The sequence below is a fragment of the Phascolarctos cinereus genome, unplaced genomic scaffold (genome assembly GCF_003287225.1).
Source record: "Phascolarctos cinereus isolate Bilbo 61053 unplaced genomic scaffold, phaCin_HiC Scaffold_726;HRSCAF=1367, whole genome shotgun sequence".
Lineage (NCBI taxonomy): Eukaryota > Metazoa > Chordata > Mammalia > Diprotodontia > Phascolarctidae > Phascolarctos > Phascolarctos cinereus.
The window spans coordinates 182,243,210-182,268,929 of record NW_027556098.1 but is presented as its reverse complement, the minus strand read 5'-3'; the positions used below and the strand labels follow the sequence as shown (position 1 = coordinate 182,268,929).

The following is a 25,720-nucleotide window of genomic DNA, read 5'->3' as shown; positions in this document are numbered from 1 at the left end:
TGAGGAAAGGGAAAGAGAAGATAGGTAAGATTCCAGAAAACTTTTCTCCAGGCTCTGTCAATTTGGGAAGGGAAAGGGCCTTTGTATTATTGTACTTCTCTCAACTGTGACTCCAAATATTCTTCTAAAAAGTCAACAAGTCTCTTTTAATTGTTAGTATGATTTTGTGTGTGTGTGTGTATTTGTGTATGTGTGTTGAACAGCATTGTGCAGCTGATTCAAGTCCACTAGAAGAAGGCTTAGGTTCAAGTATTGCCTCTGACGTATACTGAGTGACCAATCCAAGACATTTAACTTCTCAAGTGTTAGAGGCAACTCTCTAGGACTTTTATGGTCTTAGAAAGAATAGGAGTAAGTTACAATTTATAAGTTACAATAAGAAGGAAATTTTACCAAGCATTTCCTACACAAATGAGATTACAATTTTGAAAAGGACTATTTGAATGCTATAAAATAATTTCAAAATGTAATAAATTTACAATCTTATTTGCAATTTTACTGAAATTAAAATGATTTATCTTTTTCTTGTAGCAACATTTATCAACTGGCTACTATGCATATAAAGTAAATTTTAAATTTGAATTTTTAATAAAATTGTATTTGGTTCCTTTCTTTCCTTTCTCTTCTGGCCCCATCCCCACCCCTTTCTTCCTCTGTGCTACTTTTTAACAGCCAGTTTAGGGAAAATACACCATGGACTTAAAGTCCTAAAGCATAACAAGTCCAGGATTCATAACTCACTACTTCAATATGCAATGCATATGAAATTTAAATTTGCTGGTGATAGTGATAAAAATCTGGTAGTACCGATTTGTGGGTTGTTCTAGTTAGCATTTCTTCTTTTTGTATTTTTATACTGTTTAGAAAGAATTGTCCAATTAAAAAATAAAAACCCCAGAATGAGAAAGCCTACCTTCTCATGATTATTAAGAGTTGAGAATTTTAGGGGAAAAGCACTCAATGTTCAGGAAACTGTTTTCTAATTTAGTCCAGCTCAACTTGATTCTAAGTTGGGGGTTGGCTAGGCTGAAGCTCTGACTACAATACCCTGCTCCTTCATACCATTCACATCAGCCCTATTCCTCCCTTCAGGGTCCCTATCGCACTTGTATTTCCACTGTATCCTTTGGAACCCATTCTATTGTTAAAAAACTGTTCTTTATATTAGACCTTTGTATTACCACAGAAATTGGGACCACAGAATTAAAGCTGGAAGGGACCAGAGAAGTCATTAAGTCTAATTATCATTTTAAAGATGTGCATTTATCAAATTTGTTTAGATGTTCCTATTTCTTCTAGAAAATTTAAGCTTTTTAAAGTTGTGACCTGTTTCCTTTTGCCTTTGTATCCCAAGTACTAACACAGTGCCTGACACATAGAAGCTTGTTGTAGTTGACATACTTTTTGGGAAAGCGCACTATATTGGGAGTCAGGATTCTTCCTGTTCTAGTCCCACCTTTCTATTAAAGCCTTTTGCAATCTGGCCCTGAATTTACTTTTCCAACCTTCTTATACATTACTCCCCTTCCACATATCAGTCAGCCAAACTGGCCTTGCCATTTCTCACATGCTACACTGTTATTTCCCACCCTCATACCTAGCAGGGGTTGTCAAATATGCTCTCCCTTTTAGAATCTTTTGTTTCCTTCAAAACTCCATTCTCAAATTACACCTTTCCTGATCCCCCACAGTGCCTTCCTGACACCAAATCTTCCTTGCATATATTTTTTACATATACTAACTTCTGTGTATGTTACCTCCCCGGATATAATGTAAAGCAACGTAAACTCCTTAAAGAGATGGAAGATTTCATATTTGAGTTAGCATTCCCCTGTGTCTAGAACAGTGCCTCATATATAGTAAATGGGGCTTAGTAAACATTTGACTGGTGGATTTGGTTTTAGGGAGAGTAGTTTGGCAGTAGTGTAAGTGATAGATTAGAATGGGGTAGGGAAGACTTTGGAAACTGGTAGATCAGAAAGGGAGATTTTGCTATAATATAGTAATAAGGTGATGAGAACCTGGACTAGGGTAATGGCAGTGTAAGGAAAAAGGAAAGAGAAAAGCTAAGAGATAGTTTGAAGGAAAAAAAAAAGAACCATACGCAAAATCTGGCCTATATGCAAATTGGCAGATGGGTCCCTAACCAGAGGTAGGAAAAAAAATCTTGGCTTGGAGTTTTTAAAACAGTAAAGTTCATTTTAAATGTATTTATGTATATGAATTGAAAAACAGAAAATTAAATCAATTAAACTAAAATAAAACATGAGCTAACAGTGAGTTAAAAACAATGACATTCTTTTTTCATGATGAGATTGTTATTTTGATTTTGAATTTAACATGTTTTTTCAATTAACTTAAAAAACATAACCTCCCTTACTATTGCTATACACTTACTGGGTATAATTAAATCTACAACCATAGCCATTTTTATAATCATCTAGATATCTATAGGTGACTAACCTGGCACCAGTAAACAGATACTTTATGCTTGCTTATTTCATTATGATGTTGACTGGTTTGGCTCAGAAGAGCAAACTTACTCCATGGTCACTCATTGTTTATACTTTACTGGGTTATACTTCTCACAAGCTTATTTTCATACTTACATGCAATAATAATCTAACAGTTTATGTTAGAAGCAGCAGTTGTCTTCTGTTTACATTTTCCCACATGGGTCAAAGAAAATGTTATAAATCCATAAGGAATTACCCTTTGGGAAATATCACATACCACAGATATAATAGGAACAGTGGCTATACAACTCAATTTCCTTTATAAAGCCCAACATATTGTTGGCACGCAATGTGTTATTACAATGTTATTGTAATAATGATGAGGATAGGATCTGAATCCCAAAAAGGAAAAACCCTAGGCTTTCCCACATGGCCAAATCTCTGGTATTTGCCTGAGGCTATTATAATCTCATCAACTGGCCTTTCATTGTGGCTATACCAGTCCCCCAATTCTGTTACCCTTAACCTAGCCTAGCCCTCCATTGTCTTAGTTCCCTATGGCCCCCAGACACTTCTCACCTTAATCCTACCTAGGCTCCATTCTCCCTTGGCCATGTGGTCCAGGTCCCTGGCGTTCTCTTACCTCACAGTCCCCAAAGACTACTTGGCCACTCCTAGATCCCTCCCGCAGTCTTTCTGTATATAAGGTCCATCTTGTCTCTATTAAGGTGCTCAGATTCTTAAAATCTAGCCAATAGCTTACTAATGTTCAGACTCTTTGAGAGTCTGCCCAATATAATGCATGTTCTATTAAATCTTGTCTTTGGCTGAAAGAAGGCTTGGGTCAAATTCTTTCAGGCATGACCTTTGTGTTGTGATTTTGGGGTCCCAGTACCCCTAAACCCCTATACCTCAACAATAATAATGGTGTTAAGGTTAATTATCATTAATTATTTCACTATAGATTGTAGGTGAATAATTAAATATTCAGGATCAAAGGTGCTTACTATTACTCACAGGAATATTACCAATCTACAATCACTGATAATCAGCTCTTAAATTCCTTAGAAAAGGATGAATTGTAATGTCTCAGATTGTCCCCCGAAATCTGGAGGCTATTTCTACAGTCATACTGCGGAGGACCAGTGGCCAAGGGAGAATGGAGCCTAGATAGGATTAAGAGTGGGAAGTAAGAAAATGGAGGGCTAGGCTAACGCTAGGGATTTGCCCATGTGGGAAAGTCCAGGGTTTTTCCTTTTTGGGGTCTAAATTCCATCTTCATCAATACTGTCACATGTTATATGACACAGTGTAATTCCTTCCCTATTAGCCACAGAGTTAGGAAGTGATTATAAAGTTCAACTTCAGTTTAGAGCAAAGATGGGTTATTAAAATGTTATTTTCTTCCACAAAGAAATATTATACAGCATCCTCATGGTATACTGGAAAAAAGCCTCAGATTTTGAGTTAAGAAAAAACTGTGTTTGCATCCTAGCTCCATCGTGTAACGCTAAGTCACTGAACTTCTCTGAGCTCAGTTTGCTCCCCATCAATCCAAATGATCAGACTATTTATAAATCTACGATCCTAAATATTCCTAATTCAGTACAGTGAGTTCTTCTTAACCTACTCAAAGTTACTCTCATATACCAAGTTTAATATGGACCTTGATTCTGCAACTTGTTCAGTTAAGAGTATTGCTGGGGGCAGGGGTGTGGGGAGAGGAGTAAGACTTAAATATTCAGTATATGTTAATGAACTTGAACTTATATCTTTTTGTCTGCTAGGCCATTCACGGATACTATGCAACCTCCCTATGAAATTGCATAGGGAGAAAGTAGTCTTAATGACATGAAAATATTTACTGATGAACTACTTATAAAAATTAATGCCAACTCTCATCACTCTCTTACAGGAGCATCTATCAAAAGATAAGGATTTGAACATGCAAGGATGGAGTGGCCCTAGAAAAACTGATGAAATCTTGGAATATTTTTGCTACAACAACCCTCTTCTTAGTGCTTCATAAATTAAATGTGGAGGATGTGTTATTGATGGGGTATACAGGCCCAAGCCAAGATCTTTGTCCCTTACCCCAAAAAGAATTTGGGTCCCATTTGTCTAAGGGATCCTCCTTGAATTCTCCCACTCGATCAAGGAGTTTCCGGGTGTACCCCTGAGGCTATAATCCTATCAACTGGTCTTTCACTGGCCTATGCCCAAACTTGCAATTATCTGTTACCCTTAACCTAGCCCAGCCCTCCATTGTCTATCACCTCCCAATGGCCCCAGGCCACTTCCTACCCTTAATCCTATCTAGACCCCATTCTAGACCTCCTAATCACTCCTATCAAGATCCTTCCTAGATCCCTCCCACAGTGTTTCTGTATATAAGACCCATCTTGTCTCCATTAAGGTGCTCAGATTCCTTAAGAACCTAGCCAATAGCTCACAAAATATTCAGATTCCTTAAGAGTCTGGCCAATATGGTAGATCTTTCATAAACCTTATCTTTGGCTGAAAGAAGGCTTGGGTCAAATTCATTCTCGAAGTACCAGAGTGTAGTGATTTTGAGGTCCCAGCACCTCTAAACCTCTAGACCTCAACAGTATGGTGCTATTATACAGATGTCAGGAAAAAAAACAAAGTGTGAACATCTGATTCTTTGTTTAGCCTCTAGGAATTAGCACAATTGCAAGTATAATCTAAAATTTATTTAAAAAAAACATAAACATCTTCACAAATTTTAGCTTCATGTGTCAACAAAGGGCAAGTCACACCTTTAACAAACTATTTACTATGAAATGGTGGTCCCCATTTTAATCGGATTCATTTTAGGAAGGCTTTTTTCCCCCCAGCATATCAATAGTAATCCTCAGATGACTAGGACATCATGTATAGATGGCTTGCCACAAATTTGTCTCTTGGGGAACTAGAAAGATTTAGAGTCCCAGACTCTGGGCCGCTCACTCGACAGATGTGACTTTGGGACTATCCGCTTCACCTAATGACCTCCGTTTCCAATCCTAAAACGAAGAGCTTAGACTAGGAGAGTCTCAAGTCCCAGGACTACCCATGCTTAGACTCTGTAACAGATTGAATTCGGGGGCGCCCGCCATTTACCTACAACAGCACGACGAGGCTCAGGAGAATGAATTCTCGAAATCACGTATCGCTGTGAGGGCTGAACCTCCAACAAAACCCCCAAGTGAGGGAAGTGCAGGCTGCTTTCTGGCCCTTTGATAAAGTAAACTAAGCTGGCTCGGGGGTAAAGCAGGCCTCGTCAGCCCTGGAAAGGCCTGGCACTGCCCCGAGCCAGCGCCAACACCGAGGGGCTTGGCTTCCTAACGGAAAGGGTGGGCGCCACCATGGGAGCTCTGCACACACGAAGCCTACGTCGCGGGAACTGCCTCCCGTCGAGGCCCCGAGAACTTTAAAAAGCCTGCCCCGAAAAAGTAAGCCGGGGGCCACGGCCACAGGCCAGAACCGCGCCTCACAATCCCCTCCTCAGGATTGTTGGACAGCTACTATCACGGCTCGCCTGGACTAACGCGCATGCGTCGCAACGGCCTTTTCCCCTTCCCCCCCCCCCGCCCTTCTCCCCGCTTCCTTCCCTTCCCCCTCCCAGCCCCGCTGAGAGACTTTCTGACACTTCCGTTTTGAACTGCCCGGCCAGACCCGAACCTTCCAATAACAAACGCCCTTCCCCAAGAAACGCCCCCTCCCGCCTTCCGCTCCCGGTGACCAGACCCCCTTCCCCACTCCTCTCAGGCAGCGAGTCGCCCCCCAGATCCCCTTCCTCTTACGCACGCGGGGCGCGCGGACGTCGCTGGCTGACGACAGCAGCTACGCCGCCGCCGCTCCCGCTCTCCCCGCCTGGCGGTTGGGGCCGGCGGCAGGTGTAGCGGCCACGGGGACGGACCGGGCTGAGCAGCCGCTGCCGGCGGCGGCTTCATGAGTCTCCTGCTGTCGCCGCCGCCGTCGCTGCCACTGCTGCTGCTGGTCGTGACCAGGGGCACCTGCGCCTTCCGCTCCCAGGCCGGGGTCATGAATGTGTGCGGCGGCGGCAGCGGGGGTCGCGCCACCCCCGCCGTGGGTTGCCACAGCGCGGCGCTGGGCACCCAGTGCCTGCGGCTGCCTCCCGTGCAGGGCGCCGACCCCCAGCGCTGCAACGAGCTGCTCCTGTTGGCGGCGGCGGGGCTGCGCGAGCAGGAGAACCCGCCGGGGAGCCCCGGAGAGAAGGCGAAGCCGGAGACGTCGGCGTCAGCCCCCCAGCATCACGTCCTCTACTTCCCGGGAGACGTGCAGGTAGGCGGCGGCCCCACCCCCTCGCTCCCTGCCCCTTCCTGCTGGAATCCTTTACCTGGGTGGTCTCGGGGACCCGCGCGGAGGGCCCTCGGCCTGCTCCTCCCCCTCCTTCGTAAGGCTGCAGGCCGGCCGGGCCGGGGAGAGTTTGCCCTGCGAGGTCCCGCCCCCGGGAGGTGCCCCGGCCGCCCCAGGGTTCCCGACTTATGAGTGGCCCGTTAGGGCTGTGGGAGGAGGGAGTGTGTATCGGGTTCTAGGAGAGGCTGCCAGGTACTGGGATCTGTGGGACCCAAGTGACAGTGCTGAGGTGAAGAGAGGGAACGGAGAAAGTGGAGCCTATAGTAGTAGTTTGAGGCTCACCTAAATTTTGAACCCTTAACATTTTACTTGACGGATTTCAAGAAGGTGGCAGGGTTCCTGAAAGTTTGGGTGTCTCGTGAAAAACCTATCAGACTGTTCCTCTGTCTCCTTTGCTGAAAGCTCCTTCTAACCTTAGGTGTTTCCCAGGGTTCGCCCTGGGGCCTATCGTTAGCTCCCATAGATTTAATTATAATATCTATACTAATGAATCTCAGATCTACCTATCTTGCCTGACACTCTATGCTGACATAATCTCGAATTCCCATCTGCCTTTCAACATCTCCAACTGGATGTCCAGTACACAACCAAAATGGAACTGCTGTTAAACCTCCCTAACACTTTCTCGGGCATCACTATTCTCCGAGCTCCCTAGGTAGGCAACCAACATATATGTCAGACTCAACTCTTCACTGCCTCTCAACCTCTATTATCCACTCTGTCGATTTCACCATTGTAACATCTCTCCAATAGTCTTTTTTTCTCTCATACTGCCACCGCTCTAGTTGGGAGAGGGGGTTAGGAGGAGAGAATAAGCATTTATATAGCACCTACTGTGTGCTAGTCACTGTGCTAATAAGCATTTTACAAACTTCATTTGATCCTCACAGCAACCCTAGGAGATAGGTACTGTTCTTATCCTCATTTTACAGTTGAGGAAACTGAGGCAGACAGAGATTAAGTGACTTGCCCAGGGTCAGTTGGTTGTTGGACTTCATGCTTGAAGAGGGCCAAAATGACATCACTATGTTGGGGTCAAGGTCCAGTGTCACTGGCTGTGGCTTATCAGACCAATACAAACTTGAAAAAGCTCTATCACAGGTGGGCACAAATAGTTCATATGAACATTTGAAATGGAAATTTCAAGATCACACAGCTAGTGAGTGTCTGAGGCTGGATTTGAACTTCTTGACTTCCTTATTGATTCAGGCTCTCTTCACCTCATGCATGGGACTGTTGTAATAGCCTGATGTTGGAGCTGCTTGCTTTATATCTCTTTCCCACTACAATCCATCCTCCAAAGTGATTTTCCTAAAGTAGGTCCAACCCTGTCATCACCCTACTCAATAAGCACCATTGTTTCCCTGTCACCTCCAGAACCAAATTAAAAATCTTCTGTTTGGTGATCAAAGCTCTCCATGTCCTAGCCTCCAACTCCTACTGTTTCTTAGGCTTCTTACACATTATTTTTCTCCTCTGTTCAGTTGCACTGGCCTCCTTACTGTTCTACACAGGACACTTGTCTATTCAGACATTCTCTCTGGCTGTCCCCCATACCTGGAATGCTGTGCCTTATCAACTCTGCCTCCTGGCTTCCTTCCCCTAACTAGAAATCCCGTCTTCTACATGAAGCCTTTCCCATCGCCTCTTAATTCTATTGTTTTCCCTCTTCTAATTATGTCATATTTATCCTGGATATAGTTTGTTAGTATTTATTTGTTTGCTTTGTATTCTTACGCATTAGATTATGAACTCCTTGAGGGCAGGTACTGTCTTTTGCCTCTTTTTTTATTTCCTGTGCTTAGCACAGTGCCTGACACCTTGTAGGCATTTAATAAATGCTTAGTGACTAACAGCAAAAAGTATGTATAGTTTAATATAAACAGTATACTTTTGAGGAAGGGATGTATGTGTATACACACATATATACATACATTTATTAAAATATAAAAACAGATTCATTTCTGGAAAGTATATGGTAATACAGTATTATTCAACAAATAATCTATGCATTGAGCCCAATATAGTATCACAGAATCTCAGAGTTGGAAGGGAACTCAACTTATACCTGAACAAGAAATCCCCTCTATAGTTTATCTAACAAGTGACCATCCAGTCTTTGAAGACCTCTTGTGAAGGGGAACTCACTCTTTCCCCCATTTCACTTTGTTGTTGTTGTTCAGTTGTTTTTCAGATGTGTCCAACTCTTTGTGACCCATTTGGGATTTTCTTGGCAAAGATGCTGGAGTGGTTTGCCATTTTGGCACTCCACCCACTGCACCACCTAGTTGCCCATTTCACTTTTGTATAGTTCTAATTGTTTGGGAATTTTTCTTTATATCAAGCCTAAACCAATATCTCAGCAACTTCCACACAGTTGCTCCCAATTCTGCCCTCAGAGACCAAGAACAAGTCTAATCCTATTTCCACACAATAGCCCTTCAGATAATTGAAAATAACTGTTATGTCCCTGTCTAGTTTCTGAGGTCACTGTCCCTTCTTCCTGTCTCCCCTTCCTCTCCCCTCTCCTCCCAGTTTTCTCTAGGCTAAAAGTCTTCACTTTCAACTAATCTTCATTATGTCATGATTGCCTGACCTTTTGCCAAGGTTACCTTTCTCTGGAAAATCTCCTGTTCAACATCTTTACTATATTGTGTCACCCAAAACTGAAAACAGTGATGTAATCTGACCAGGGTAGAGTACAGTAGCTGGCCTATCACCTCTCATCTTGGACATTATGCCTCCCATTTTAATTTAAAATTATGCTACTTTTTTGTTTATGCTATTGATTCATATTCAAAGTGAGGGCCACTAAAACTTTCCTATCTTTTTCAGATGAATGGCTGTCTAGACATGGTTTCTCCATTTTGTACTTGCGAAGTTAATTTTATTCACTTTAAATTTCATGGTACTATATTTAGTACATAAAAATATTTTAATATTTCAAGTTAAATTTTGTTTGAGTCTGTGTTGAAGATGAGTTACGGTAACTCTTGTTGAGAGGTATTATAATAAAGAGAATGGGTTAATAATTTGTGGTAACAAAATGTACAGATCATTTGTGACATTAAAATAATTGGATAACTCAGTTTTCATTATTGTGTCTTGTAGACTTTTTGTCTAAAAATTATTAAAAGCACACAAGTTAGTACCTGAATGAATTGTAAAAATTAATAAAGTAGAACTATTCAGCAAGAGTCTTTAAAAAAATCACTGAGTTCATATCAAATAATCATAGAATGTTAGAGGTAGAAGGAACCTTAGAAGTAATATAGTTCAACTTCATGCCCAGTGCAAATCCTTATCCACATTTCTGCTTGAACTCTTCCAGTGACTCAATATATATTTATTAAATGCTTGTGGCCACTTATACTTGGCTGCTTATAAAATAGTTCATTTCATTTTAAAAATTCGTACAAATTGTTCTTCATTTCTGTCAAGGGCACCAACATCTTTCCTATTACCCAGGTTTACAGCTCTGATGTCATCATTAATTTCTCACAGTCACCCTATAAATCCAATTAGTTGCTAAATCTTATCCCTTCCATCTCTTGCATCCATTCCCATCTCTTCACACAGCTACCACTCTAGTTTAGATGCTTACCCTCTCTTACTTGCAGTATTACCATAGCTTCCTGATTTGTATTTCTGCCTCAGGTCTCTCTCTTTATGCCAATTCATCCTGCACACAGTTTTGCCAGGGTGATTTTTCTAAAGCTCAAGTCTGATTATGTTACTCCGTTACTTAGTTAACTCCAGTGGCATTGTATTACCTCTGAGATCAAATATAAACTCTTCTGTTTGGCACTTAAACCCCAACTCTACCTGACAAGCTAACTCTAACTTAAGTTTCCAGCCTTATTATATATAATTCCCCTTCACATACACTTTGATCCAGTCAAATTGACCTTACTGTTTCTCACGTGGTATCTCATTGCCCATTTCAATGCCTTTGCCCTCATTGTCCACCATGCCATCTCTTGCAATTTATAGTTTTCTTCAAATACCACTTTTTATATGAGGCCTTTTTCTGATACACCAACTGCTATGCTAGTGACTCCCCCCCCCTTATCAGTTAGGTGTTTGGTATCAATTGTGTGTGTTATATGCATATATGTATTTACACATATACACATGTACATATGTACATAAATACATATAATGTCATCTTCTCCAATTCAATTGTAAATTCAAGGGCAGGAAATGTATAACTTTTGTTTTTGTATCCCCAGTACCTGGAACTTAGTAGGTATTCAGTAGATGCTTGTTGTTTGATTCTTGACTTATCTTGAGTTTGAATCAATCTCTCTATGATGTCTACTAACAAGAATTAGGCTGCCCTGTTGGTAATAAATTTAAAAAATCTACTCTATCTCATATGTGATGGTTCCTCAAAGAACCAATTTGGGGTGGGGGTGGGGGGTTCTACTTATATGTTTTTCACTTTGTTCAGTGGTTTCTCCTCAGAATTTTACACTTATAGGCCCCTAGGTATTATAGGTATTGGGGTCAAGGGTAAGCTTGTGACAAGGCTAGTATAGAAAACCTTGCTTTATTACTTCCAAGTTGGCACAGTAACTTAAGTGTTGGAGTATGTCTTTAATGAAATCTAATATTGTTGCCACACAGAGTTGGAAAGGAATTGACAGGAGTTAAAGCGAACCTGCCAACTGCCCCTAGGTTTTTTGTTGCAGCTGAGGTAGCTGCAGAAGGTCTTGAACAGGTCTCTGTATAACACTGGACTGTTGCCAAGAAAGGTACAAATGAAAGTTCAGGAAACCATTTCAGACAGCCCCTGTCTCAGGTATGTACAACTTATCTGTGTGGAGAGCAGACAGCATATATATGCCACTATTCAATGCCTGTTGCTGTCAGATTAATTCTAGTAGTAGTACTTGAGGCATAGTGCTACAAAGATTTGTTTTTTAATTCAGTTCTATGATTAACTCAATAAGGATTACCTCTTAGCTTCCCAGACTTCCTTCAGGTCCTACCTAAAATCTCTCCTCTTACAAGAAGCCTATTCTTGACCCCCTTTAATGCTGGTGTCTTCCCTTTGAGATTATCTTCAATTTATTCTATGTAGATCATATTTGTACACAGTTGTTTGCATGCTGTCTCCCCCATTAGACTTGAAAGCATGAGCTGTTTTTTGTCTTTCTTTGAATCCGCAGTGCTTTGTACAATAATTAGCATGGGTAGCACTTAAAATGCTTATTGACTTGATTTGAAAATAGTATTTCATTATGTTCATGTACCATAATTTGTTCAGTAATTCTCCAATTGTTGGGTACCACCTTAGTTTCCAGTTCTTTGCCACTACAAAAAAAAAAAGCTGCAATAGATATTTTTGTACATGAGATTCTTTTTCCTCTTTTGGAATGCCATTTTGCGTTTCATCAGGACCATGTAATACACGTCTTGAAAGTTCAGTTTGGTGAAGAACAATTGCTGGCATCATCTGTAAAATGCTTTATAATCATTAATTCATTTGGGCCCCACAATGGCCCTTGTGATGAAGAAAACTATATGTATTATTATCCTCTTCTTCCAAATGAGAAAATTGAGTTTGAGGTTAAAAGAGTTAGTGTTCATGCTTACACAGCTAGTAAGGATCAGAGGTAGAATTTGAATGCAGGCCTTTCTTACTTCAAGTCCAGTGTTTTATACATTATGCCATTATTGTCTCAGTATCCATGCCTACTGCTCCATCAGGTCATGTATACTTGCTTCCACTCCTACATGGGATAGAGTTCAAAATGCTATAGTCATGGCAGAGTCTTAGCTTCTAATTTTTCCTTTCTAATGACTGGGATGGGAGTGCTGGCCAGGAAGATGGAAGACTGGATGAATACTTCCTCATTCTATTTCTTTCCTAAGAATGTCTGTAGGGTATCGTCTCTGGTCTGATTAATGGATAAATCCAGGTGGGATTGTAGTTGCTTGACCCAGGTTAATTTCACTACCAAAAAGCCTTTATGTCAGGCTTGTCTTCCTGGTTACTTCTAAACACATCCTAACTGTCTTTATCCTAGAAAGAGAATTCTGGCCTGGAATCTGGGTTAAAGGCAGGTTGTAGATTTCAGACACCTTGGGCAACGTTCCTGGCAATCCTCAAAGCAAAAGGTGACTTCTCTGAAGACTGTGCACTAGGACTGTTGGATTATTCAGTGCCAGTCAGTTGATCTGCAGCACTACTAGGAGAACAGGAGAGCCGATTATTTTTATGCTTAGTTCCTAAAAATGTTTCATTACTTGGATGAAATCTCTTTTCTAGGTTCTAGGTTGGGGCATAGTCACAGGTCTACATCAGAGTGGGCACCTGTTGATTATTTTAATGAGTTCTAATGTGACACAAAATCTTTCATTCTCTCTAGCCAAAACTGAGTCCATAAATCTGAGTCCCAAAATATCTAGAAGTCTGGAAATTTTATCTTGAATTTCAGAAATGGCTGAGCTATGAGGGAAGATATGAAGTAAGTTGTCTAATCATGAGGAAAAAGGGGAGGAGATCTCAGCATCTTTCTACCTCCTCACGTGGTTCTCTGTCTGCATAAATTGTGCCTAGGTAGCAGGAATTGGCTGGGCAGCAGCATGGTTTAATGGGAAGAAGTCTGGCCTTGGTGTTAGAAGACTTGGAATCAATTTACAAGCATTAATTAAGTACCACTCTATGCCAGGAATCATGCTAAGTGCTGGATACAGTGGTAAAAATAAGACAGTCCCATATTAGGAAAGACAATATGTACATACACACATATATCTATATATGTACATGTTGTTTCTATGTATCATGCATACATATATATGTATTATACATATATAAATATCTGTTACACATGTATGTTCATGAAAACTAAACACAAGCTAATGGAGGGGTTGTGCATTTCCTAGTGCTTTATAACCATGAAAAAGTCACTTGACCTTTCTGAGTCTTAGTTTCTTACATCTATAAAATGGATATAATACCTGCATGATTTACCTCACAGGGTTCTTTTTAGGGAAGTGCTCTGTTCTATAAGCCACGAAGCACTATATTGTAAGCCATAAAGGCATAAAGCTGTAATACTGCCTAGAGGCTGCTAGGTGTCGCAATGGATAGTTCTGGGCCTAGAATTAGGAAGAGCTGAGTTCAAATTCAGCCTCAGATACTTATTAGCTATGTGACCAAGGGCAAGTCACTTAATCTTTGTCTCAATTTCCTTACCTGTAAAATGGGGTTAATAATAGCACTTGCTAATAGCACTTACCTCCCAGGGTTGGTCAAATGAGATAATATTTGAAGGTGCTTTTATAGGCTCTTAATAAATGCTCATTCCTTTCCCATATAACATTGGTCACAAAGTGTACTGTTTTTTCTGTTAATGTACAACTAACTTCCCTTGGATGAGCTGCAAGAATACTAGAACATCTGCCACACATTTGGGCATTATCCAGTAGCAAGGTCTAGTCATTATATCCATGTTGCCAGACAAGTACAGACAACTTTATCTGTGTGAATCTAAGGTAATTCTTCATGTATGTATAAGTATGGGCAAGCCCTCCAAAAATGAACTGGTCAGAACAAGAGTATTCATGCAAAATACTGATTATGAGTTCTGAAAGAACTTATTGCTGGTAAAATGGGTGAATCTGCTAATTAGGATTTTTTGCCTTAAGGGCAATATCAAAAAGTCCCCTTAAGCTCTGGAAGGAAACTATCTACATGGTCCAGTGGAAGCTATTCAGCCAGGTAAGGAGGGGCCAAAAACTACCTAACAAGCAAGGACTTGATTTTCCTTGCCTGGACAAGGGGCAACAACTTTAGAGTAGAAGCCAAACTCAATTGTTAAACATTATGGAGAAAGATAATAAAAAAAATTGTCTCCCAACAGTGGAATCAATAAAGGAGAAAATGAATCTGCAGAAAAGTTGGTGTGAAACCCAAATAATATGATCCCTAAAGTATTTTAAGAAGAAGCTGCCAGGAGAACAGAAATAGGCATAATAATGTACTAGGTTGGCCAGTGTTTTTATATGTGTAATTGTTGATGAATGAGGAAACACTGCATTGGGATTCTAATACCTCATCACCTGATGTTATATATGAAGAATTGAAGGTAACACTCAATAAAATCAATCTGGGAACTATGGCTGGACCAGACCAAACACATTGAGAAAAAATGCATGCTGGATATGATCCTAGTTTTGAAGGTATCTTGATAAGTTTTTTAAGTTTTCTCACAAAGAGAAAATTATGAAAGGAATGGAAGGAAAAAAAGCATAGCTCAAATTATTTCCTCACAAAGTTGATGTAATAACTACCAGCTCCATACATTTACTTTCCTATTGCTACAAAATTTTTGAGAATGTTTTATACCCATGTTGATTATATCATCAATACAATTGAGAAAGAAATGTGAAAGCTTTAAACTGCACCAAGACTTTTGGGACATTTTATATAGGATATCATTTATCTTTAATATATTTTGTCTTACTAGTCATTTATAAGTAATTTAAACTCTCAGACTTAATTTTCTTATTCATAAAGTGGTTTGGTGTTAACATCCCTATCTGAGAATGTTAGGGATATCAAATGAGACCATGTATTTGAAAGTGCTATGTATACTATAAAGTGCAATACAATTATAACTTTTAAAAATATATTGATAGTTTTATAGATATATATATGTGTATATATATATATATATGTGTATATATATATATATATATATATATATATATTTACATATATATGTATAAAAATAAATGTAATTAGCCCCTTAGATATGCTGTTAAAAATTGCCAGGAGATTGTAGGCTGAGTAAATTTTTCATCCTGTCTGCCTTTAGTAACCCTTCTGCTACACCTCACCAGTGGATTACTTGTCTTTATCACCCTTCAACCCTTCTTTCCAACAAACTCCTGTTGCTCTCCTACTGCTCGTATATGATTAAACCTGGATGAAGGAAACCATTGTGTATCATCAGCAGACATCATCAAAATATGTTCAACCATATTGTTTTGGTGGAAGAGTTGTTGAGCAATATTATTCTAAAGACCTTTTCTTCCTCCCCTTCTCTGCTTTCACGTGTTCCATAGAAAAACTCTTAACTGATCCTAAATTAGGAGATTCCAAGAAAGAGGTTTGACTCAACACTTGAACTTTTACATTTTAAACTCTGGACTGTCTGACAGTCTGTCTGAGACAGACAACCAGGTGCACTTATTTACAGAAGTGATGACCCCTCTGTTCAAGTCATATGAGGTAGTTTGATAGATTCAACCACACAGACAATTTTTAGTGATGCTTGGATTATCAATACCAACTGAAATATAAAACAAAGATGAACGCTCATCCAAGCTGTTCATCACTATCATTTAGGATGTCCTGTGGAGTCCAAACAGAAGAGAGATTCCCCATACACGATAAGATCCTCCAAATGCTCCTGTTTGCAGGTGACATTGTGGCTTGCATCAAACCCCAGAATACTACAGGATCTCAGTGCCCACTCAACAGACATTGCCCCAATAATCCACATAGAAAAAAACAAGTGGATGAAGAACATTTGGTCAGATTATGACATACAATTGGGTGAGTAGCCTATTTTGTCCTTCAGGATATCTGTCTATGGTAGACACTACACAGGATGATGAGCTGGGCCCAGTGTGGAAGAGGCCCAAGAGTTGTTGAATTGCCCTTGGAAAATTATGCAGTGCTTCGATTGTTCCCTTACATAAAAACTTAACTTCTTAATACCAATAATTTTTCAGTGATTTTATTTGGCTATGAATCATGTATCATCATCAGAATTTCAGATGACTCAAAGGATATTGTATAGTGGGCACAAATTAGTACAATAAATTACCAGTACTTATGCATTAGAAGGGACATAAGAGGTTATCACTGGAGACATAATATGCACGATAAAAGGCCTTGAGCTGGTCATGGTATAAGATCACAGAGACAATAAAAATATCAAAATACCTAGACAAAGATCTTTGGCAAGTTGGGTAGATCATCTGTGGGAGATATATGGGAGTACACGAATGAGAATTTCTCCAATGGAATAAGGCATGGATGGGTTGAGATCTGCGTTAGTAGAGGGAAAATCTATATTAATGAAATGCTATTATCCTTCAGAAACATCAAAATATAAGTGAATGTGGCTTAGTGATACTAAGATAGTATACCACAAAAGAAATCTTGGTCTAGTTCATGGGAAATGCCTAGAGGTGGAGGTCCGTGAACAATCAAGAAAAACCTATTTGGCAAATAAGCCTGACCAGTTCCTTGTGCTGTCTTTGGCCACCGTAGATTAAAGAATTCTGCTTAAGCCAAGTTGCAAATGGTCCTTGCTGCTTGATAGATCCTCAGGAATTTGAAAAATAGTCATCACAGCTTATGATCTCTGGAAACAGTCCTGAGCACCTTGCAGAAAATAACTCCTGCCATTATTTTCAGGCAGTCTGCTTTGGGACTGAGGCAGTATTGATTTACCCAAAGCAAGGCAAAAAAACACCGAAGATAAGACGTGTGGACAGGTGTGCTTGGAATTGAAAGAGATAAGCACGGATAACCAAAAAAGCTAGGAAACTATTAGTATTAGGTGGTTTGCAGAACATCTGACTCAGAATTGATTAAAGGAGCTTACAGAGAGGGAGAACCTGGTGTTAGAAGTAGAAGCCTAGAAGATAGTATCAGATAAGAAGTTAGAGAAGAGGTTGCTCAAAGGTACTATCACTTGAAAATTTCAGTTCTTTTATAGCGAAGTGTTGTGGTTTTGGTTCTTGATTCTGAGTCATGAGCAGTGTCATTTGCTATGTTTCCTCTTTAGCCTTTGGTTAAACTGTGAGCTAACATGTAGGTATGTAACAGGATTTTTGTTAGACCTCTTACTGTTTGAGTCAGTCCATGTATCATAGGATCGTTGACCTGGAGCTGGAAAGGACTTGAGTTCTTCGTTTTACATATGAGGGAACTAAAGTAGAGTGGTAAATTCTGGGGAAAAGATTCGAATCCAGATTCTCTATCTTAAAACTCCTTCACTGCAGATTGTAATTTTTCTATTTTCAGATTCTTTCACTCCTGACACCTTAACAATAGATCCAGTCCCCTCTTCCTCTTGGAAAAGCATTTTTTTTTCTGGTCCCTTTCTTGGATCTTTAAAAAATTTTATCTTGAAATCCTTCAATCTTTCTAATAAATCTGAGTTTAAGAGATGCATTTCTCAAGCTTTTCACCTCCTCAGGTAGTGAGACCATCTTTTATTTATGGTGCAAATAGTTGGTGTGTCCCTTAGACAGAAAGCCAAATGTAGTATAACCTGTTAAGTCACTGACAAAGAATTGTAGAGGATAAAAACTAAAAAGGACCCTGAAAACACCTTAGTATAACATCTTTATTTTACAGATGAGGATACTGAGACCCAGAGAGAAGTGACATTTAGCTTCTGAGTGGTAAAACTAGGACTTGAAATCAATTTTTTTTTCTACCATAGCGTATTGCTTTCCAGTTTTCTTTGTCCATATCTCCTAGATAAGATTAACTAATGGTCTTGGCTTTCCCCTATAAACTTTTTTTTTCTGCCTACTTATTTGCCATTGGGCTCCTTGTCTGTTTCCTTGGAATGCTTACCTTTAAATCAGTTTGGATGACCTTTCCACTTCTAAGTTATTTATCACTGACATGTTAGGGAAGTGTCAGCCCATACTCTTTCAGCAAACTGCAAGTGCTAAGACTACTTAAACAGAACATTCAAGAAAGGTTTATTATCTCTTTGCCCTCTTGACGTGGCCCTATGGGACTCCAAGTTTATCTCTGCCTTCAAATGACTGCAGCTGTAAACTATCTTAAATAAATGAAACTCATCTATTCTTACTGCTTATGTTATCAATCTGTTTTATACTTTGGTGTAAGCATTTCTCTTTTTTTTCAGCTGAGATTAAGGATCAATTTAAACATGAGAACTCTTTAAGAAAAATATGTACATTTTAGAGTTGTCTTGTTTGACATAGCACTGGAAAAAAAGAGATGTTAATTCCAATCTCTGCTATGTTACTAACTTGATAACTGACTTTGGGCAATTGATCTCTTTGGGATTTAGTTTCTTTCTCTGTGCAATATGGGAGCAGAATTCTAGTTTGTGACTAAGGTAGGTCTTTTCATGATTTTTATATGCCACTGTAATATATTTTGAAAAATAGTGTAGCATTGTCTAATGCTTCTAGATGTAAATTTCCATCAAACTAGAGTGTTGTATTGTTTGGGACTTTCTCTTTGGGAAGGGACTTCATAGTTATGCCATCTTGATTTGACATTGAGCCTATAGTTTAACCATTAGAACAGGGTAGAGCTACCTGCTTTCTTGGTTAATCATTTGTTCTTTCGCATGTGTAATCCTTTTAAAATCCAGGAGCTAAAGTTTTCAGTTTAATTATTCTGGTTTATATTTCTGTTCAGAGAATGGAATAATAAGTAAAAATCAATCAAACCTTTATTAAGTACCTACTCTTATAAAAACAAAAACTAGTATATTCGTTCTAAAAATAGCACTGTACACATCAGACTTCATATTGTTAGATGCAGAGCAGCCCCAAGTGGTTGTATTCAAGTGTTATAGTGAACAACATGGCAGCTATCATAGGAGAGGATTATTTTAATTTCACTTTGCAAGAGAATTAGTTTATGGCAAAAATGCAGTCAATTAAACTTGTGTCTATAACAATACTTATATTTGTATAATGCTTAAAGACTTACAAACCACTTAAGGGAAGTTGAATACATGTATAATATATGTACAGTTCATTAATACCTAAATGTTTCTATTTGGAGCAAACCAATCAACTTTTTTTTTTAGGCAATTGGGGTTAAGTGACTTGTCTGGGGTCACACAGCTAGGAAGTGTCAAGTGTTTGATCTGAGGCCAGATTGGAATTCACGCCCAGTGCTCTATCCATTGCACCACCTAGCTGCCCCCAACCTCCATTTTCCACTTAGCAATCCAGAATCCTAAAGTCTTTCCTCCATTGCCCCATAAAAAAGAACAATAAAAGCTGAAAGCTATTTTAGGATAATATTTGTAACAATGATTTTGTGATGGTTCTTCTTTTTCAGAACTATCGTGAAATTATGGCACGTCATCCTGAGAATTATCAGTGGGAAAACTGGAGTCTAGAAAAGGTCGCTTTCCTTCTAGCACACCACTTCACCAGTAGTTATATTTGGGTAGTGAAGAGCTCCCGAATGCATTTGCACAAGTTCAGCTGTTATGACAATTTTGTGAAGAGCAACATGTTTGGTGCCCCAGATCACAGCATTGAGTTTGGAGCTTTTAAACATCTTTATTCCTTGTTAGTTAATGCATTCACCCTTACGCAGAACATTATCTTGTCAAAGAAGAAAAGGTGTGGTTTAAGAAAGGATGCAAAGACCTCTAGCTACTGTAGAGCAAATTCATCTCATGCTTCAAATGGCTGCCATGGGGAGAGAGAGAGAAAATATGAACAATATGATGACTCTGACACCAACTTTAATCCACCATCTTTTAAAGATGCATCCTTTACTTTGATTGGATTCAGTAAAGGATGTGTTGTTTTGAACCAACTGCTTTTTGAGCTGAAAGAAGCCCAGAAAGATAAGAACATAAACACCTTCATCAAAAACATAAGAACAATGTACTGGCTGGATGGTGGTCACTCTGGAGGAAGCAATACTTGGGTTACTTACCCCGAAGTGTTGCAAGAATTTGCAAAGACAGGGATTACAGTGCACACTCATGTTACTCCTTACCAAGTAAATGACCCCATGAGATCTTGGATTGGAAAGGAGCACAAGAAATTTGTACAGATCCTCGAGGACTTTGGCATGCAGGTGACTAGCCAGATTCACTTTGAGCAGGAACCTCCTTCCATAGAAAATCACTTCAGAGTTCATGAAGTGTTTTGAAGCTTGAAGTTTACCAGTTTACTGCATTCAGTTGAAGAACAAAACATTCTGTTGTGAAATCAAGTGACAGGAAACAACATTCAACAGACACCTGGTATTGTTAGTTTGGGGGAAATAGAAGCATGGCTACTAAAAACTGGCATGATGTGCTCACGGTATTCCTTGCAAGTGAATTCCAGCAATTCTTAGTATGAATTGGGTTAGAGTTACAAGTCATTTATGATATCAGTGTGGTTCTTACTAATCCTATGGTGTGACCCTTGAAATTAGTGGGAAAATTTATCATTATCTTCTTTCAAAGGCATATGTATGATTGATTTAAACTATAATTATTATTGATATTTAAATAATTGGAGATTTGGATAATATTTACTTCTGACCTTAATCTTGGTAACAATAAAGAAAAAGTAATTATCTGTTTTAGCACCCTGAAAATTTTAAGATTTGATTTCATTATACCCTTGGATGGGAACATTCCCTTTGTCTTATACTTTAGTAGAGGTAAAGATTTAATGATATTTTCTATTGTTTGGGAGTACCTACCAATTTGTGCCTCATTCTTATAGCCACAGAAGAGATATTTACATAGTCTTATTGATTCATTTTGCAACATCAGTCACTGATTAGTCTTTTCTTCTAGGTCTTATTTATGTTAAACAATTATGTTTTATGTATAAAATGACCAATAATCTTTGGCCATTAAGTTTTAACATTCCATCTAAACTTTAGAGTTTGATTTTTAACTGAATGCTTTTTGACAAGACAATAATTTATTTTGGTCAGAAACTTATCTTTTGGGAAATCAGGCTAAAACAGAAGTACATAGTTTGTACTAGGTAATATGTAGTGTGGTCAGATTTAAACATTTCATCTCATGAATCTTATGAAAAAGATCAACATGGGTGGTAAAAAACAAACTAAAAAATAAAATCATTGCTCCATTTATTACTCTCCCCAAAAGAAGACAAATTCTACAGTTCTGAATCACTGGTTTCTTTCCAGAGTGATCTGCCTGCCAAAAGGAAACAGCTCTCTTTGGCCAAAATACAAAATTACTGCAGAAAGAAGTTATAAAGGAAAGTTTAAAGACATAAAATTTAATTTTGGCTCAGAAATTGAATTTGGTTAACACTGCTACATGACATAAGGTGAAGGCCTCTTCTGCTGTTTTTCTTCCCTTGACCTAAATAAATATGCTTTGAGAAACCAGGATATAATTATCAATGAAAAGAAGTTGTTTGATGAAAACAAAAAGATTTTTTTATCCATCTGTCAAGAGTGGATACTTTACTTGTCACAGTAACTAGCCTTTACGTAGTTGTACAGTAAACCTAAGTGATATTTAACTCACTCTTGTGATTTGAAAAAAGAGATATAGGAGAAGTAAAATAATAATGACCCAAAAGACAATATTGGTATTTACTCATTGAAAATTTATAAAAGAGCATAGGATGAAGATACTACAATCTTGGCTTTAGGCCAACTAAAATAATTTCACAGGAATACCCTATTTAGTATTGTCTTTTCATAGTACCTTTTTTAAAAAAAAATTGCTATGGAAACATTCCAAATGTTGAGAGCTTAATGGGAAATGGGATCACTGTCTAAATTTTCCCTGAAAAGAAACTGCTTAAGCAGAAACATCCTATTTTGTTTTAACACTTAGTTCTGCATAGAAATACTGTGTTTATAACTTAACTCTTGGATCTTTTAGGGGGGAGAAAAAAATAGTTTTGTTACCTTGACTTTCTTTAAATAAGTAGTTTCTTTTGAGACCAAAAGTTCCCACCAACCCACTCTTAACCTTAAAAAAAAAACCTTCAAGCAAAGTAGTTGATAACATAGGTTGTACAATTACCACAAATTGCCTAATGGTAATATTTACCATGTTCATATGAATTGTACTAAGTTATCTTCCTATGTGTAGACTAATGAATAAAAGAGGAGGTTTTATTTTCCATTGAGACTGAAATGGGATTTGAGACAGAAAAGTTCAGGGGAGAGTGTTTTTCTACATATCTTTTAATATTGTGATTATAAATAAACATCTCAAGTACTTTATGTATTAGTGCTAATGTGAATGATAGTTTGTAAACTTAAAAATTCCCTTTTTGAGTTTTTCTAGATAGATGCTCTGTGGAAATCAAGACAATTAACTGTCAGTCTGCTAGGACTACTGTTAAATCAAAGCATTGATTTTTTCCTATGCTGGAAATAAATTTCTCCTGAATAGTGTTTTCAAGAATTTGGCCTATGTTTTAATTAGTTATTAATTTTTTAAAGCAAAATTTTCTTTTTCTGTGTCAGAGTTTTGTTTTCTACTTTCATAATTGTAATATTATATACTTTTCAATTGTGCCTTGTGTCACAAATTGAAAAATAGACATGAAGACAATGTGAAAGGTTGATCCCACCACAGCATTGATGTATAAATGTATTAAAATGAGTAATTGATATTGTTTTTTAGTATGCTGTACACATAAATAAGGAGTTAACGAATATTGAGATGTTAGAGCAGAAGCTGCTAATGTGCCTGGTTAGTTTTTGATATGTGAAAGACTATTAAATTTTCATTTTCCTTAACCAAGCTATTTGACTTGTCTAAATTCACTTTGAACATTAATTATAAAAATAGGTTATATAGTCCTCTACAAGAACAAATTTTTTTCTCAGTTTTGAATTGCTTTACGAAGTTAGCACTTTTTTTTTCATTTTGATGCATTTGATTTTGAATTTACTATTGTTCTCAGACTTAGTAATTTTTAGAGTTCTGTGAATTGTTTCAGTTCTTTTGGAATATTGTTTACCAAAATGTTTAGGGTCCTACAAGTCCATCTGTAATCTCTTAAGTATTAAGGTTTTTAATGTACCATTTGTTTTACTGGCATGAATAATTTACTTTTGATATCTGTATCTTATTGCCATCCTTAGTTGAGCAAGGTTTTGTAAATATATCAAGTGGGAATGTATGAAGAGTCTTTTGCTCTGCCCAGATGGTCTGCAAATAAAAATCTTGGGGATTTAATAATTACTAAGCTTAGTGTGTATGCATTCACTTGCTTGAGATGCTTCATTCACTTCCAAAAGTGCCTTGCACCCTGGAATATAGGACTTTGAAACCATTCTTAATTTAAGAATGTTGCACATTATGTATAATTGGATTTTTAAAGAAAGTCATCTAGGAAAAAACTTATATTTGACTTTTTGTGAAATTTTAAAATATTTCAACTATGGCAAGAAAGACTAAGATGTAAAGAAACATAATCTTGGATTCAAAATCTTAGAGTTGCCTTTCTGAGCCCCAGTTCTCATCTGTATGGTATTACATTAGAATATCTTATATCAAATATCTTTTGCTCCTCTGATGGAAAAAAAAAAGACTTTTGAAGTTGTAGTTGAAGTGTAGGTTCTGTCTATAATTTGGTTATAATCTAGTTAACCTGTTGGGTAAAGTATCCAACTGAAAAAGCATTTGCCAGACTTACTTTGTTTCATCAAAGCATACTTCAGCTTAATATTTTGTGTTTAAATCTTTGAGGTGGGTTTATATCTATTCTGTTTTTTATTTCAGTGAAGGAAGTCATATGATGGAGATACTATAAATTGGACAGGAATATTTGAAGAACTAGTTTCATTATTTAAAAAAAAAATATTTCCCTTAGTCACTTTGCAATGCTTAATTACAGTGGGTACAGGGCGTTCGTATTTTATAACAGGGTCTTTCACAGCTTCCACAAATACTCTTGTTCTTTACTTTGTTTTACTTCTTTCATAATTCCCCAATCCCTGGCTCTAGACTGCTTGGATTATACCTATACAGTGGATAGATGATGTTAGGGTGATGAGGTGGCACAGTGGTGAGTGCTGGCCCTGGAGTTAGGAAGACCAGATTTCTAATCGACTGAACAACAAGAGAATATAACATTCTCTTCTAGTGCATGTATTAGTATTCTCTGCTCTATTAATTGATAGAAGCTGAAGGATGGTAATAACTATAGGGGAAAAAAAGTTCATTGATAGGTCTAGATTGCCTTGCAGCATTCTTCTCCATGCCTACAACTGAGTTTTACTGCTTTGGCTTTGGATGACTGCTAGTCTCAATTGGCCTTGAAACCTCTGTGACAGTCACAGGAAAATGCACCAAACATTTCTTTCCCAGGGTAGGGGGAGCAGTTGTTGCATCACAGCATCAACCTCACCATATGCTACTTCTACCCCTCCTCGGATTCTCTGCCCCTTTGTTTCAGCAGTTCTGTTTACTGGCAAGTTTGTATGAGAAAAAAGCCAAAAGGTAAAGCTCCTTCAACCTGTATCTGCTGAGAACTATTAAAAAGATATATAAAATAAGACTTGTTTTCACACCTCCATGAAAAGTGAGCAGTATAGAAGTGATTATCAACCAGGAATTTGAATGATGCACTGAACCAATCCCTTTCTGGTATTCATTTTTGTCAGCTAGAAAATGATACTTTCGTTCAACTTCTTCATCTGTAAAAAGAAAATAGGAAGGTTTGTTGAATAAATAACTAACAGACCCAGAAAGTAAATGAATGTGCTTGGGTCAATGTGAATCATGTTTTATAGGAAAGAAATTAATAGTAAAATATTAAGAGAAGATTAAGACTAAAATTTTCTTTGAAAAGAGAAGAGCCATATTTAGCCTTGACTAATACATGAACATACAAGCTTCAATGTCTTGGATGTAATCCTGAACACTCTTGAGACTTGCAAGGCTGTTTTCCGAAAGATGTATGGGAAAATCAGAATAGGAACTTATTATGTATGTACCCTATCTTTTTATACTAATTTCCTTGATGAAAATTGCTTTTTAAAATTAAGTTCATCCATTTCCTAACTAGAATATGGTTAGACTGTTCCTGAATAGGAGTGTTGTATTCATAATCATGAATGTTCCCATAATTATGTATGCTTTTTTGTTGTTCATTTGTTTCAG

General features: G+C 38.1%; 2 protein-coding genes across 3 annotated transcripts in view; one reads left to right on the top strand and one right to left on the bottom strand.

Annotated features, from left to right (window-relative positions):
* Positions 1-6,910, bottom strand: part of FTCDNL1 (formiminotransferase cyclodeaminase N-terminal like) — a 121,715-nt gene extending 114,805 nt beyond the window's left edge. For both annotated transcript variants that reach the window (XM_078146912.1, XM_078146914.1), the window contains exon 1: positions 6,820-6,910. The gene's annotated coding sequence lies outside the window, so the exon portion shown is untranslated. The remainder of the gene's footprint in view (positions 1-6,819) is intronic.
* Positions 6,085-23,801, top strand: CUNH2orf69 (chromosome unknown C2orf69 homolog). Its single transcript, XM_020984910.2, has 2 exons — positions 6,085-6,764; positions 19,936-23,801. Exons 1-2 carry the CDS (start codon positions 6,411-6,413, stop codon positions 20,764-20,766), a joined length of 1,185 nt encoding a protein of 394 aa, XP_020840569.1. The 5' UTR covers positions 6,085-6,410; the 3' UTR covers positions 20,767-23,801.
* Positions 23,802-25,720: the final 1,919 nt, after the last annotated feature.